This window comes from Argopecten irradians, chromosome 14 (assembly GCF_041381155.1).
Source record: "Argopecten irradians isolate NY chromosome 14, Ai_NY, whole genome shotgun sequence".
Classification (NCBI taxonomy): Eukaryota; Metazoa; Mollusca; class Bivalvia; order Pectinida; family Pectinidae; genus Argopecten; species Argopecten irradians.
The window spans coordinates 26677814-26693387 of NC_091147.1; the positions used below are offsets into that span (position 1 = coordinate 26677814).

A 15574-nucleotide genomic window follows, 5' to 3' on the forward strand; every position below is an offset into this window, starting at 1 on the left:
ATAAAAAATGGTATCGATTAATATATGGAAAAAAAAAGAAAAGGGTGGACACCGCCATCTATGAATGAGAGGGACACCTCGATTAAAGCGTTAAAATTCGGCTGATAGCGTCCTGTCACATGAAAACTATACATGCGTTACAGTACTCGAATATCAATCTAATTTGTGACGACACAGTCACTATGTTCCGAGAATCCTGTATTTGTATTTCGGCCATACCGGAAGAAAATTTCCAAATGGAGGGCTGAAATTGGTTGCGAGTTCCTTAAGCTCCGTTTAATAAACGAACTCGGGCCTGGGTCAGAGTTCCGTTTACTAAACGGAACTAGGAACTCGCAATCAGCTTCAGCCTTTTAAGCCAAACGCGTTTTGCAATCAAGGTAAAATGGAGGGAAATGGAAAAGTTTGCGTACTATGATATTTTTGTCTTTATATGTCAAAAAATATATTACCGTCAAAACGACATTTTCACGGTAAATGTGTTTCGATTTGTCAATATAGAGTCCAAATATCAAAGATGTGATTTTCAGTCGAGAGGAACATATCACAGATCTACCTAGCATAGTGTACGTATTTCGAACTCGTGGCCAAGAGATGGAGTCCTATGATGGTAACATGTCGGTAAAATCCAGCCATGTACTACAGACTGCAGCCCTAATCGATATAATGTCAACTAGGAAAATTCTACCACATGATTTTGAAATGCAGTTAACATGGAAAATAATGACCAAATTGACTAAATTTTTACGATGTTTTATTTGCATTTATCACACAAAACTACATATATGACAGTAACACAACGATACATAATCATTACATATACATTACATAGCACTTAAATACATAGCACTTCTACATAATAATAATGTCACGTGATCTTCTTAGTACGGTATAAATACACTTGTCAAATGATAAAAAATCACAGGCTATCAATAATATAGTCATACAGGCACCTCCTTTTGAGTCAATACTTGGATCGATCAAGATCCGTGCGTTCCATTTGCAGATACAACTGGTACGAACACGCTGTATCTGTAATGGAACGGACTGTACCAAAAACTAAAGAAGTTTGTCGTTTGTCATTGTGAAAGTAACTAGATCTCTTATATTAATTTGTACGATCCTTTGGTAGATTCATGACTAGATATAAAGCCTGGATTGTTTCTGGTGCTTTTCGCCTGCTGTCCAGGATTTGGATCGAGCCCGGAAGTGACGTAATTCGTCTGAGTGACCTTGATGTAGCATTGGCTTGTAATCCATCGGTTGACATAAAGTCTGCAAGATAATGAATTACGTCACAGTGTTAATTAATGCAAGCTAAGACGTCGTGTTTCGTAATTACAGGAGGATTGGTAAATTTTATTTACACTTTGTCCTTTTGGGTGTTGTAGTCAATATTTAATAGTAGGTGAAAGATGCTCATCACTTGAAGAAAGTAAATAGTCTACAATTGATATCTAGTGATTTTCTTAAATATCCAAATATGTAGATGGACAGGGTTCCCGAAATCTGACAAACAACAGGTGAGACGTACACAGCTGTCGTAACATAGATCGGAATGTGTCATTTCGCCAATCCTTGTAACCAATTTGCATTTTTTTAAATAATATACTGAAAATAATTTAAAAATACGGTATGCTTTATCAATTCGCCTTGTCAAACGCTTGGAATTGTGATTAATGACGATACAAGTGGAATCTAAAATATTTTCTCTGTGAACAATGATAATTTAATACGTATGTATATAGGCCTATTAGCGAGTAATCACCTTTTCTGTGTGGTAGAAAGCCTTGTATCCTCCTTCCAGAAGGTACACTTCGGGGTAGGTCAAGGCCGGGTAGTTGGCCTCGTTTTGGGCACGGTCCTGTGTCCTCAAAAATCGCATCCTGACAAAAATACCAATATAATTCAAATAAAAATTTTGATCACTTTTACCTTACTTTATATAACATGTTTATCGATACATTTATGTAAATATCATTATTTTATCTCTAATATGAAACACAATTGACATGTAGTATATAGATACATATCATGGACAGTCCGTGCCCTGGCATTCACAATAATGACGTCATTACGACGTTTAGCTTATCAAAGTTATGAAAATAAGTACAGCTTTATCTTATGTAATTTCATACCCTTAACAGCTAACCATACGCCGCTTTACGTTGGCTTTACATTTAGAGACACGCTTACATTTTAGGTCCTCTCTCTGACGAAAATTCACAGTGGAAGATGAGGATGTTTCTTCTTCCGGTGACGTCATAACTCCGACTATTATAGAGCAGCTGCTGGACCTGGTCACGTGTGTAAAGGTTCTCGGCGTTCTGCAAATTACAACAATATTTGTCATTACAAAAGATAGCTAATAATTGGTACAGTGAGAGTTTAAATGCTTCTTTGTCTTTTTTTATCCAAATTCTTACTTTTTTTGTGCTTCTTCGTTGCTGAGTTTATACTAACCTTGATATGGCCTCCGTTGTACTCATACGGGTATCTGCAGTCAATGATGCGGAAACTGCCGATGACGTCATCATACCTCCCTGTCAAGATGTTAACCATCTGTAATATATAAAAAAAAAAAAAAAATATCTTATAAATCGCATGAGGCATTTCTGTCAAAAATCGGAACTGTTCCCGGTCAAAATTAATCATTTAATTTGCAGGAACAAAATAATGCTATGAAAAAGGAGGGCTGAAGTTGGTTGCGAGTTCCTAGTTCCTAGTTCCGTTTAATAAACGGAACTAGGAACCAGACCCGAGTTCCGTTTAACTTAAACGGAACTAGGAACTCGCAACTAACTTCAGCCTTCCTATGACAAAACCTAAGTAAAAAAAACTAAGTAAATCTTAGTAAAAAACGTGAGTGGAAAACCTAAGTAAAAACCTAAGTAAAAACCTAAGTAAAAAACCCAAAGTAAAAAAACTAAGTAAAAAAGACAGTAAAGAACCTAAGTAAACCTAAGTAAAAAAACCTTAGTGAACAACCAAAGTAAAAAAAAAAAAAAAAATCTAAGTAAACCTAAGTAAAAAACGTAAGTGGAAAACCTAAGTAAAAAACCAAAGTAAAAAACCTAAGTAAAAAACAACTTAAGTAAAAACCTAAGTAAGAAACCTAAGAAAAAAAACCAACTCCTGACTTTGTTACTTCTTGTACATATTTGAGATAAATATGAAAATATACATATAACAGAAAACAAGAATTCCACATACCGTATCAGGCGATATAGATTTGAGGTCCTGGTGTTTACCCCTGACGGTCGGTAAACAAAACTGGTCACTTCCGTCGCCTATCAAATCCTCCTCATCTACAAAACGATTTACAATATCCATTACGTCATCAGCTCTCTTTGGTGGTGACGTCACAGATATAGCCTAAAACAGGAAAGTAGACAGTGAGTATACACATTTTGGCAAATTAATCCATTTGGAAAACGTACATTAAATGCTTTCTTAGTTTGAGCTTTTATTTGTTTGTTTGTTGTTGTTTGTGTGATTTGTTTGTTGTTGTTTATGTTATTGTTTTATCATTATCAATTATCTAGCTTACCCCAAACGTCAGAGACTTCGTAAAAACAGCTTCTCCCTTTCTCTGTGACTTTGATGATGGAATTGGAGAATCATCTTCTTCATCTCTGGGACGCTTGCCAGAAATCAGTTGCCTTGTGAAACTATTGCCTTTTTCCCTCCTGGTCTAAAAATTGTATACCTTTTTCCATTAACTGTTATGTCAAACAACTTGTACAATTTGTACAAATATGACAATTCAGCAAACAATATACACGCTCTTTATACTTTATATACCCATTCATAAATTTATGTTGGGACCCAATTTGAAACTATCTTTTTTTTCTACGACGAAATGGCTTGACACACCGCTTCTTACTTATCTATATATGTGAAAAAAAAAAAGTTAATGACCTACTTTGCGTATCGCCAAGACAACTCTGTAATATTAAAACACACGACTTTTTGTTAGATTACATACCATTATATTGCTGGATGAATCGGGGTTGAGCAGCGTGTTGAAATTCAGGGGCGACAACTCTAGTAATTCATCGTATTCCGGCGAGAGCTGTAAAATTATAAGAATTATAATGGCATGCTTTTTGTTTCGTCAAATTAAAAAAAAAACAAATTTGATTTGCTTTCTAAATGCAAGATGGCGGCCATTTTGTATTATTGTTATTTTCTTGTTATTTTTATACATCTAGTTTTACCAATGCAGCATGTAGAACATCATGTTCGAGATTGTTTGTGATTTTTAATACGCCAAATACATCATCACAAAACTAAACAACATAATTATATTCAATATCAATGTTTACTTACATTCTCATCATCCGTTCCAAACCCTGAATCCTCGCCATTAAAAAGTTGACGGAACCCCTTTTTCACTTCCGGGGTCATCTCGGATTCCACCTCATCACCATTAAAGTCAAGGCTGCGACACGGGGTGAATGCAATAGGCGATGGAGTGCGGAAAGGGGCAAAGGTCAAAGGTGATGGTATGCCACATGGGCTAAAGGTCAATGGGGAATCCATCTGTTATAAAAAATGACATTTTTTGCAATCAAATCACCACAGTTATTGAACCTTTTTTTTGCGAAAGGTGGTTTTCCCATTTTAAGGAAATAGAAAGCTCCTGTATATCACCTTAAATAGTAGATTTCTTTGAATGAATAACAGGATCTTCTGCAGTTAACTTGCATATGTTTGTATGTTTGTCTGGTCTCCGTTTGAGGTTTAATTTGCAGTAAAAGATTAATGTTTGTTAATCATGTCTTAAAACATAATACCAGAATATTGACATGTTAAGTTCTGTTACTAAACATCGTAAGTCTGACATTAAACCCCAAGCTGACTACATTGATACGAGAATTGTGTTTAAATGTTTATGATTTAGAGTTGGTTATTTTGTTTTTGAGAGACTGTCACAGTTAGGATTAATCAGTGTCATCTGCCTGTACATTCATATTTATGCGAGGGGCGGGGCCGATCTGTAGCCACGCCCCTTCATAGTTTGAACATGACAAACTGTCAAAGTAATTGGAAATGCATATAAAATTGTCTGTTGTCAAACAATAATTCACATCTCATGTGAGTTTTAAATATTCCTACTTGAATGCCCAGGTAATAAGTGAATCAGGAAGGGTTCTTGTAAATTCACATTCCTTTAATTTCTTATTTACCATTTCATTATCTACCACTCACTCCCTTGTCCCTTCAAAATACACAGTGTAATAAAATACATGTAATTCAATTCATTTTACAAGACACGGATTTTGATATTATTTCAATTGAATAATCTTAAATATTTTCAATTATACTCATTTGATGAAATGTACATTTGATTTAATGGAATTTTGACAAACCTTGTCTGCCGCTTCTCTGATTTTGTGCAAGTCTTGAAGTCTTCAATGTAGACGTAATTTCTTTCGCTTTCTCTTTGGAAAGTTATTGCAATGTACACGATGTCTGATACTAAAATATTGAACGTTTCTCGTATATATGATAGGAAGGAAATACATTTTACTCAGTCGATTGACACCCTCACTAAGTAACACAGACATTTACCTTAACTACCAGTGATGGTCAAGTTACCTGTGAAACTGACCAGTGCTCACCTTTAGGCATTAATTAGGATTGTTAATGACGAGTATCGACCGGGAGAGCGCGTGCCACTAATTGGATTTCTAATTAATTACCGCCGCCGGGCACTCGATATCGAGTTAACACTATCAGTAAGCGATGTTAATCACTTATCACACCTAGACTAACTGCCGAAATTAGAGTTTATTTTACAAATAATTCAGAGCAATTCTTAGTTATCTTTATCTTAAACCAAGAATAAGACGGTTTTTGTAGTAAGTGTGCTTTGAGTGAAATTGAAGACGAAGATATCCTTCAACGTAATACGCTAAATATAAAAATGTAACGGAAAATGTACAAAGAAGTACTGCTGGAATATAAGATAATAGATTTGTTAAGAGTAAGAAATATAAAAGACTTAAATTGTTTAGGAAATATATATATATACATTGTATTAGGCAACAAAATTAATAAATAATGAAGGTATCAATTGATGTGTTGCAATTGTATTTATTCATTAGCATACATGTACATATGTTGTATTGAATTGAAATTCTTTGTTACATTTGTATCTTTATGTCTTTGCGTCAGATCATGTTTACTAGTTCCTTGCCTTTCTTACCTGATCCGGTACTGTCTATAGACACCTGTTTCCTTTGAATTTGACAGTGAACTTTAAAATCAATTTTTAAAATCAAAATACATGTAGTAGCAATGACTTTATTCTCGTATTCTAACATTACGCAATGTAGCGAAAGGGTCATACATAATTCTATATACCCGGCGTTAACCTGCTTTTCTGTGATACACAGTACCCTATTTTGTCTTTACTAACATTGTCTTATAATACATGCTTACTTACTTACTTATTTTTTTGTATTCTTACTTTGTTTGAGGCAATAATAGCCGTACAGAGCTAATATTTTTTTTGTTACTGAATATGCAACGTTAAGTAAAAGTTCTGGTATCTTGTATCTTGTACCAATGTCCAGGAAAATATCAATAATGTTCCTGACAGAAAAAAATTGTTCTGAGTCATGTGAACAGCTAGTTACCACGATAAACAGTATGGGAAATTCATAGTATTGTTTCATAAATCTATAATGTACTGCACTAATTTTTTATTTATTTTTTTTTCGCATAAAATAAAGTTTAAATATTATATTATGGTCCGGCATGTTTGCTAATAAGAAAATTTCCCTGTTTTTTTCTCTCTCGAAAATCATACATTAAAAACCGAAAGTGCGTTCTTTTTTGTCAATATTTATGAGCTGAGTTATCATTTTTTCACACCATCTGAAATTAACTGAATTTACCATTTTGAAGTTTTCCTCCTCTATTGAACTACTTAGAACATATAGAGAAAAGGGAGGAGGCTATGCACAAAATGCGTTATATCTAGATTTGCCAATCGTATAAACGGCAGTGTTTATTTCAAACTGTTATCTGTAGTAAAGTTATATTTCATGCTTACTTCACTGTACATAATGATATGTCGCTTAAACATTTGATATTTGAGTATTGACTGTAACTTGATGATAAAGCTCCTAAAAGCATAATATTTATGTCGGCCTATATAGGAATAATATATTCCTGGTTTTGAATAAAGCGCCTGACGTCGACACGACCTGCACGTGGTGGTGTATTGTTATGTGCGAGCGATATTTTCTTTGTAGGTCCAGTCTGCTGAGGCCGATCACAGGGGTTTTTTTTGCTTTTTTTTTTTTTTTTTTTAAAAATGTTGATATTTTCTCTTGGTTTCACAACTCTCGTGTTACTTCGAGATTGTCGCGACGATGTTCGGAAGAGTTCGGAATGATTCGGCATCTTTCGAGCTTACATGTATTTATCACGTATACACGTTAATGTTGTATTGATGCTAATTTCACTGTAACGATATGTAACTTAAACATTTGATATTTAAACATTGACATGTAACTTGATGATTTAGCTCCCCAAAAGCATATGTCGGCCTATAAGAGAGCCGAAATCTAGGAATCATATATTCCTGGTTTTGAATAAAGCGCCTTCAATCACCGCCATGTTCAGTGACTTCGGGTTTTGTCGGATTCCTAATCGTATCACGTGACTGACGTCCGACACGACCTGCACGTGGTGAGCCAGGTAACTAGCGTAAGCACACATGTGTTTGTTTACGTTTTCCTTCTGGCCTATATGAGCAAATCATGCTGGTATATGTCCACAGATTGAGTATTTGAAACATCCAATTTACACATTACCGTAAAATGTTGTGTGTATCAAATATTGTAATGTGCGAGCATTATTTTCTTTGTAGATAGAGTCTGATGAGGTCGACCACATGTTTTGTTTATGAAAAATTGTTGATATTTTCTCTTGGTTTCACAACTCTCGTATTACTTCGAGATTGTCGCGACGATGTTCGGAAGAGTTCGGAATGATTCGGCATCTTTCGAGCCTATTTTTCATGTGTACACGTTAAAAAGATTTTTTACTTTTATAATTAAAGATACTTCCAGTGCTGCAACTTTATAAAAAGTGGTAAAATTAGAAAGTTTAAACCTCAGGCAGACGGAGAAAAATATGTATAACACTTAAACAGTTTTCACTATGATCAAAAGAGCGAAAGTTATAGACCATACAACTTTAAAATGTATAATCAAAGCTATTTCCAGTGCTACAACTTTATAAAAAAAAAGTGGTAAATCAGAAAGTTTAAACCTCAGACAGACGCAAAATATGTGTACAACACTTAAACAGTTTTCACTATGGCAAAAAGAGTGGCAGTTATAGACCATAAATACAACTGTAACTCTACACTACTTGTTTAACAAACATCTGGGAGTTACTTCCCCTTGTATGGACATGAAGAAGGTAAACATCGCATTGTGGTTAACGTTACCAAGCGTTTTTGTGACTTCAGTAAGGAGGGTTGACATATTTTTTTGACAGTCGTTTGTTACAGTTTTAATTAAAAGAATAAAACTATACGAGCTCTGTGTTGATTACATCTAAAACAAAACGAGAACATTTTCAAAAATGTAACGTATACTCCAGGCCAAACAAACATCAAAGAAAAAAAAATATATATATAAAACAAACAAAAAAAAACAATAAACGTGGCATCACCTTGGGTACAGGGATTTAGATATTGGCCACGGCAACGAAACTAAATATGTTCTAAACACTTACGTGTACAAATGTGCATGGCTGCTACACGCACACCATATATTTCTTCACGTGATTTTTTTTTCGTGTGATATTCACGTGAGCTTCATGTACGTGATCACATAAATGCTGTTGAAGGTGAAGAAATATTTATATCACCAACATGCTTAACGGAACTAGGAACTCGCAACCAGCTTCAGCTTTCTAAGCCAAACGCGTTTTGCAATCAAGGTAAAATGGGAGGAAATGGAACAGTTTGCGTAATATGATATTTTTGGCTCTATATATGTCAAAAAATATATTGCCGTCAAAACGACATTTTCACGGTAAATTGTCAATATAGAGTCCAAATATCAAAGCTGTGATTTTCAGTCGAGAGGAACATATCACAGATCTACCTAGCATACGTATTTCAGCGGCGTAGCTACAAAATTAGGTCTGGATAGGCCTGCATGCCTGGGGGTGCAGGGGGCGACAGCCCTCTGCTCAGGGTCCAGGGGCGAAGCCCCGGTAGGGGGCACTGACAAGTGCTCGAACAAAAAACACCGATTTTTGTCTGTAAAAATTAAAATAGTAAGCAATGGGAGAATTTTGTGTTATTTCAACTGATGAAAAACTTATGGCGAATATTTTAAACAAAATTGAAATTAGTTTACGTGTTGGTTTGTTTATGACAGCGAGTCAAAGACCACTGTCAAAATGGCGTAAATTGCGTAAGAAGGGACCAGTCCTCGACCACCTCAATTAAAAAAAATTAAGCATAGTATTTATGACCTATTTTTCTACCTATTCTGTTCTATTTCTAACAACTACAACAACAAAAATTATTTTCTAAATCAACAATCTGTTCATATTCGACAAAAATAAAAGTCAACTATTTCGTGAGTAGACAACGAAAATCATGGATTAACACGCGTTTTAACGGGGCGGGAAGTGAACAAAAATTGAAAAATTCACTTTGGCCAAGAACATGTTGCAACTGCTATTTTAGTTTATTTGCTATCATTTTAATATAGTTATATGTTTTTAGAATATTTCTAACTTTTCGTGCGATGTTGTTTATTTTGGTATTCGTAAGTGTTTCCCGATTCAAAATCCACATTTGCTTGAGGGATTTTGGTGAAGAAGTCTAATATTAGAGAGGTTAAGATTTCATAATACGTGTACGTGTACGCGTAGAGGGAATTCCCCTACTTTTTACGTGAATTACGTCATCACTTCCTGCTGATTGTTACACGTACACGTAGACATCAACTTGTACGGCGGGATCTACACGTAAGTACAAACTTGTAGCGTTTCTCGCAATATTAAAGAATTTTTTCTATGAAACCAAGATTGGATATGATTTTTGAAATATTGTGGCTGATACATTTTAAGATAATTTTTTAGACTGACGTTGTTTTAGGAGATGCGTAGGGGTTTAAAAGGTTATCCGCCCACAGTTACAATGTAAACATACCGTAAGCCTACTGTAACGAATACATAATTTGTACTACAATTCTGTATTCAGTATGTACATTGTTCAGTGACAACCTTTTTTTAGAACCATGCTATATTTTTTCATACGTTAGACTTTTTAGTGAATTAAGTGTGTATTTGTTTTTTGCAGAATGGCGTCAAAGATAATCGACAAGATTCAAAGAACCAAATTTAAGAACTAAATGCACGTGGTAACCGGAAATATATAGACTATTCTAATAAATTTCCAGAATGGCCAATCTTCAAGTTAGGCATACAGTTGGACATATCATATGTATTTATACGTAATTTATATTCTGCAGCGTTACGTTTATTCAAATGTTGTGTTTTTTTCTGACTGTATAAAAATGTAAGGCAGATTATTTTTTGCATGCTTGAGCATGCAAGCATGCACGGGCGCTACGCCACTGTATTTCGAACTCGTGGCCAAGAAAGAGATGGAGTCCTATAGTGGTAACATGTCGGTAAAATCCAGCCATGTACTGCAGACTGCAGCCCTAATCGATATAATGTCAACTAGGGAAATTCTACACGATTTTGAAATGCTGTTAACATTGGAAATAATGACCAAATTGACAAAATTGTTTACGATGTTTTATATGCATTCATCACACAAAACTACATATATGACAGTAACACAACGATACATAATCATTACATATACATTACATAGCACTTAAATACATAGCACTTCTACATAATAATAATGTCACGTGATCTTCTTAGTACGGTATAAATACACTTGTCAAATATATAGTCATACAGGCACCTCCTTTTGAGTCAATACTTGGATCGATCAAGATCCGTGCGTTCCATTTGCAGACACAACTGATACGAACACGCTGTATCTGTAATGGAACGCGCTGTACCAAAAACTAAAGAAGTTTGTCGTTTGTCACTGTGAAAGCAGAAACTTATATACATAGAGATTGGCAACTTCGCCAATTTTACGATAGGCAGATGTACCTCTCTATGTCCCTAGGGGCTTTTACATAAACTCTTAAATAGTTAAATACAGCAGAATAACTTTTATATGTTATAAAAGTTAAGTAATTTTCCGATGGTTTGAGTACGATTTTGGAAAGAAAAAATAATATTTTAACTTATATGTTAATAAAACAAAATGCACTTCCGGTTTTGAATGCCTGATTTTCGAAAAACCAGGTGAAAATTGCTCATTTTGATACTTTCAAAAATCATATTAAATAACATCAATTGGGAAAACTGATCACATCAAACCATAATATAATGTTTAAACTTTGTGTTGATGCAAAAGTATCATGTTTAAAAGAATACACTTAAATGTAGTAAGCCAAGGGGAAATGCCTATAAACTGGAGGTCCCTCTGCCTGTCAACATAGACAAAGAAGGAGTTTCCAATCTCTATGTATATATGTTTCTGATGAAAGTAACTAGATGTCTTATATTAATTTGAACGATCCTTTGGTAGATTCATGACTAGATATAAAGCCTGGATTGTTTCTGGTGCTTTTCGCCTGCTGTCCAGGATTTGGATCGAGCCCGGAAGTGACGTAATTCGTCTGAGTGACCTTGATGTAGCATTGGCTTGTAATCCATCGGTTGACATAAAGTCTGCAAAAAATGAATTATGTCGCAGTGTTAATAAATGCAAGCTAAGTCGTCGTGTTTCGTAAGTACAGGATTGGTAAATCTTATTTACATTTTGTCCTTTTGAGTGTCAATTTTTAATTGTGTGTAAAAGATGCTCATCACTTGAAGAAAGTTAATAGTCTACAATTGATATCTAATGATTTTCTTAAATATCCAAATATGTAGATGGACAGGGTTCCCGAAATCTGACAAACAACAGGTGAGACGTACACAGCTGTCGTAACATAGATCGGAATGTGTCATTTCGCCAATCCTTGTAACCAATTTGCATTTTTTTAAATAATATACTGAAAATAATTTACAAATACGGCATGCTTTATCAATTCGCCTTGTCAAACGCATGGAATTGTGATTAATGACGATACAAGTGTAATCTAAAATATTTTCTCTGTGAACAATGATAATACAATACATATGTATATAGGCCTATTAGCGGGTAATCACCTTTTCTGTGTGGTAGAAAGCCTTGTATCCTCCTTCCAGAAGGTACACTTCGGGGTAGCTCAAGGCCGGGTAGTTGGCCTCGTTTTGGGCACGGTCCTGTGTCCTCAAAAATCGCATCCTGACAAAAAATACCAATATAATTCAAATGAAAATTTGATCACTTTGACCTTACTTTATATAACATGTATATCGATACATTTATGTAAATATCATTATTTTATCTCTAATATGAAACACAGTTGACATGTATAGATACACATCATGGACAGTCCGTGCCCAGGCATTCACAATAATGACGTCATTACGACATTCAGCTTAATAAAGTTATGAAAATAAGTACAGCTTTATCTTATGTAATTTGATACCCTTAACAGCTAACCATACGCCGCATTACGTTGGCTTAACATTTAGAGACACGCTTACATTTTAGGTCCTCTCTCTGACGAAAATTCACAGTGGAAGATGAGGATGTTTCTTCTTCCGGTGACGTCATAACTCCGACTATTATAGAGCAGCTGCTGGACCTGGTCACGTGTGTAAAGGTTCTCGGCGTTCTGCAAATTACAACAATATTTGCCATTACAAAAGATAGCTAAAAATTGGTACAGTGAGAGTTTAAATGCTTCTTTGTCTTTTCTTCTCCAAATTCTTACTTTTTTGTGCTTCTTCGTTGCTGAGTTTATACTAACCTTGATATGGCCTCCGTTGTACTCATACGGGTATCTGCAGTCAATGATGCGGAAACTGCCGATGACGTCATCATACCTCCCTGTCAAGATGTTAACCATCTGTAATATATCAAAAAAAATAATAATAAATTTTATCTTATAAATCGCACGAGGCATTTCTGTCAAAAATCGGAACTGTTCCCGGTCAAAATTAATCATTTAATTTGCAGGAACAAAATAATGCTATGAAAAAGGAGGGCTGAAGTTGGTTGCGAGTTCCTAGTTCCTAGTTCCGTTTAATAAACGGAACTAGGAACCAGACCCGAGTTCCGTTTAACTTAAACGGAACTAGGAACTAGGAACTCGCAACTAACTTCAGCCTTCCTATGAAAAAACATAAGTAAAAAAAACTAAGTAAAAAACAAAGTAAAAAACCTAAGTAAAAAAAAACCAAAGTAAAAAACCAAAGTAAAAAAAACTAAGTAAAAAAGACAGTAAAAACCTAAGTAAAAACCTAAATAAACCTAAGTAAAAAAACTAAGTAAAAAACAAAGTAAAAAACCAAAGTAAAAAAACTAAGTAAAAAACCAAAGTAAAAAAAACTAAGTAAAAAAGACAGTAAAGAACCTAAGTAAAAACCTAAATAACCTAAGTAAAAAACAAAGTAAAAACCAAAGTAAAAAAACTAAGTAAAAAACCAAATAAAAAAACTAAGTAAAAAATGACAGTTAAGAACCTAAGTAAAAACCTAAGTAAACCTAAGTAAAAACCTAAGTAAAAACAAAGTAAAAAACCAAAGTAAAAAACTAAGTAAAAAACCTAAGTAAAAAAAACCAAAGTAAAAAACCTAAGTAAAAAACAACTTAAGTAAAAAACCTAAGTAAAAAACCTAAGAAAAAAACCAACTCCTGACTTTGTTACTTCTTGTACATATTTGAGATAAATATGAAAATATACATATAACAGAAAACAAGAATTCCACATACCGTATCAGGCGATATAGATTTGAGGTCCTGGTGTTTACCCCTGACGGTCGGTAAACAAAACTGGTCACTTCCGTCGCCTATCAAATCCTCCTCATCTACAAAACGATTTACAATATCCATTACGTCATCAGCTCTCTTTGGTGGTGACGTCACAGATATAGCCTAAAACAGGAAAGTAGAGAGTGAGTATACACATTTCGGCAAATTAATCCATTTGGAAATCGTACATTAAACGTTTTCTTAGTTTGAGCTTTTATTTGTTTGTTTGTTGTTGTTTGTGTGATTTGTTTGTTGTTGTTTGTGTTATTGTTTTATCATTATCAATTATCTAGCTTACCCCAAACGTCAGAGACTTCGTAAAAACAGCTTCTCCCATTCTCTGTGACTTTGATGATGGAATTGGAGAATCATCTTCTTCATCTCTGGGACGCTTGCCAGAAATCAGTTGCCTTGTGAAACTATTGCCTTTTTCCCTCCTGGTCTGAAAATGTTATACCTTTTCCCATTAACTGTTATGTCAAACAACTTGTACAATTTGTACAAATATGACAATTCAGCAAACAATATACACGCACTTTATACTTTATATACCCATTCATAAATTTATGTTGGGACCCAATTTGAAACTTTTTTTTTTCTACGACGAAATGGCTTGACACACCGCTTCTTACTTATCTATATATGTGAAAAAAAAAGTTAATGACCTACTTTGCGTAACGCCAAGACAACTCTGTAATATTAAAACACACGACTATTTGTTAGATTACATACCATTATATTGCTGGATGAATCGGGGTTGAGCAGCGTGTTGAAATTCAGGGGCGACAACTCTAGTAATTCATCGTATTCCGGCGAGAGCTGTAAAAATTATAAGAATTATAATGGCATGCTTTTTGTTTCATCAAATTAAAAAACAACAACTTTGATTTGCTTTCTAAATGCAAGATGGCGACCATTTTGCATTATTGTTATTTTATTGTTATTTTTTATACATCTAGTTTTACCAATGCAGCATGTAGAACATCATGTTCGAGATTGTTTGTGATTTTTAATACCTCAAATCCATCATCACAAAACTAAACAACATAATTATATTCAATATCAATGTTTACTTACATTCTCATCATCCGTTCCAAACCCTGAATCCTCGCCATTAAAAAGTTGACGGAACCCCTTTTTCACTTCCGGGGTCATCTCGGATTCCACCTCATCATCATTAAAGTCAAGGCTGCGACACGGGGTGAATGCAATAGGTGATGGAGTTCGGAAAGGGGCAAAGGTCAAAGGTGATGGTATACCACATGGGCTAAAGGTCAATGGTGAATCCATCTGTTATAAAAAATGACATTTTTTTTTTGCAATCAAATCACAACAATTATTGAACTTCTTTTTTTTTGCGAAAGGTGGTTTTCCCATTTTAAGAAAATAGAAAGCTCCTATGTATATTACCTTAAATAGTAGATTTCTTTGAATGAATAACAGGGTCTTCTGCAGTTAACTTGCATATGTTTGTATGTTTGTCTGGTCTCCGTTTGAGGTTTAATTTGCAGTAAAAGATTAATGTTTGTTAATCATGTCTTAAAACATGATACCAGAATATTGACATGTTAAGTTCTGTTACTAAAC

General features: G+C 34.5%; 2 protein-coding genes across 2 annotated transcripts; both read right to left on the reverse strand.

Annotated features, from left to right (window-relative positions):
• Positions 1-753: 753 nt before the first annotated feature.
• LOC138307506 (M-phase inducer phosphatase 1-like) lies at positions 754-4069 on the reverse strand. The gene is made up of 7 exons (XM_069248292.1): positions 3989-4069; positions 3551-3694; positions 3214-3375; positions 2464-2562; positions 2197-2327; positions 1769-1886; positions 754-1275 (listed from the first exon to the last, which is right to left on the reverse strand). Exons 1-7 carry the CDS (start codon positions 3989-3991, stop codon positions 1141-1143), a joined length of 792 nt encoding a protein of 263 aa, XP_069104393.1. The 5' UTR covers positions 3992-4069; the 3' UTR covers positions 754-1140.
• A 7595-nt stretch (positions 4070-11664) lies between these two features.
• LOC138307507 (M-phase inducer phosphatase-like) lies at positions 11665-14452 on the reverse strand. The gene is made up of 3 exons (XM_069248293.1): positions 13949-14452; positions 12295-13082; positions 11665-11811 (listed from the first exon to the last, which is right to left on the reverse strand). Exons 1-2 carry the CDS (start codon positions 14066-14068, stop codon positions 12714-12716), a joined length of 489 nt encoding a protein of 162 aa, XP_069104394.1. The 5' UTR covers positions 14069-14452; the 3' UTR covers positions 11665-11811; positions 12295-12713.
• Between the last annotated feature and the right edge of the window lie 1122 nt (positions 14453-15574).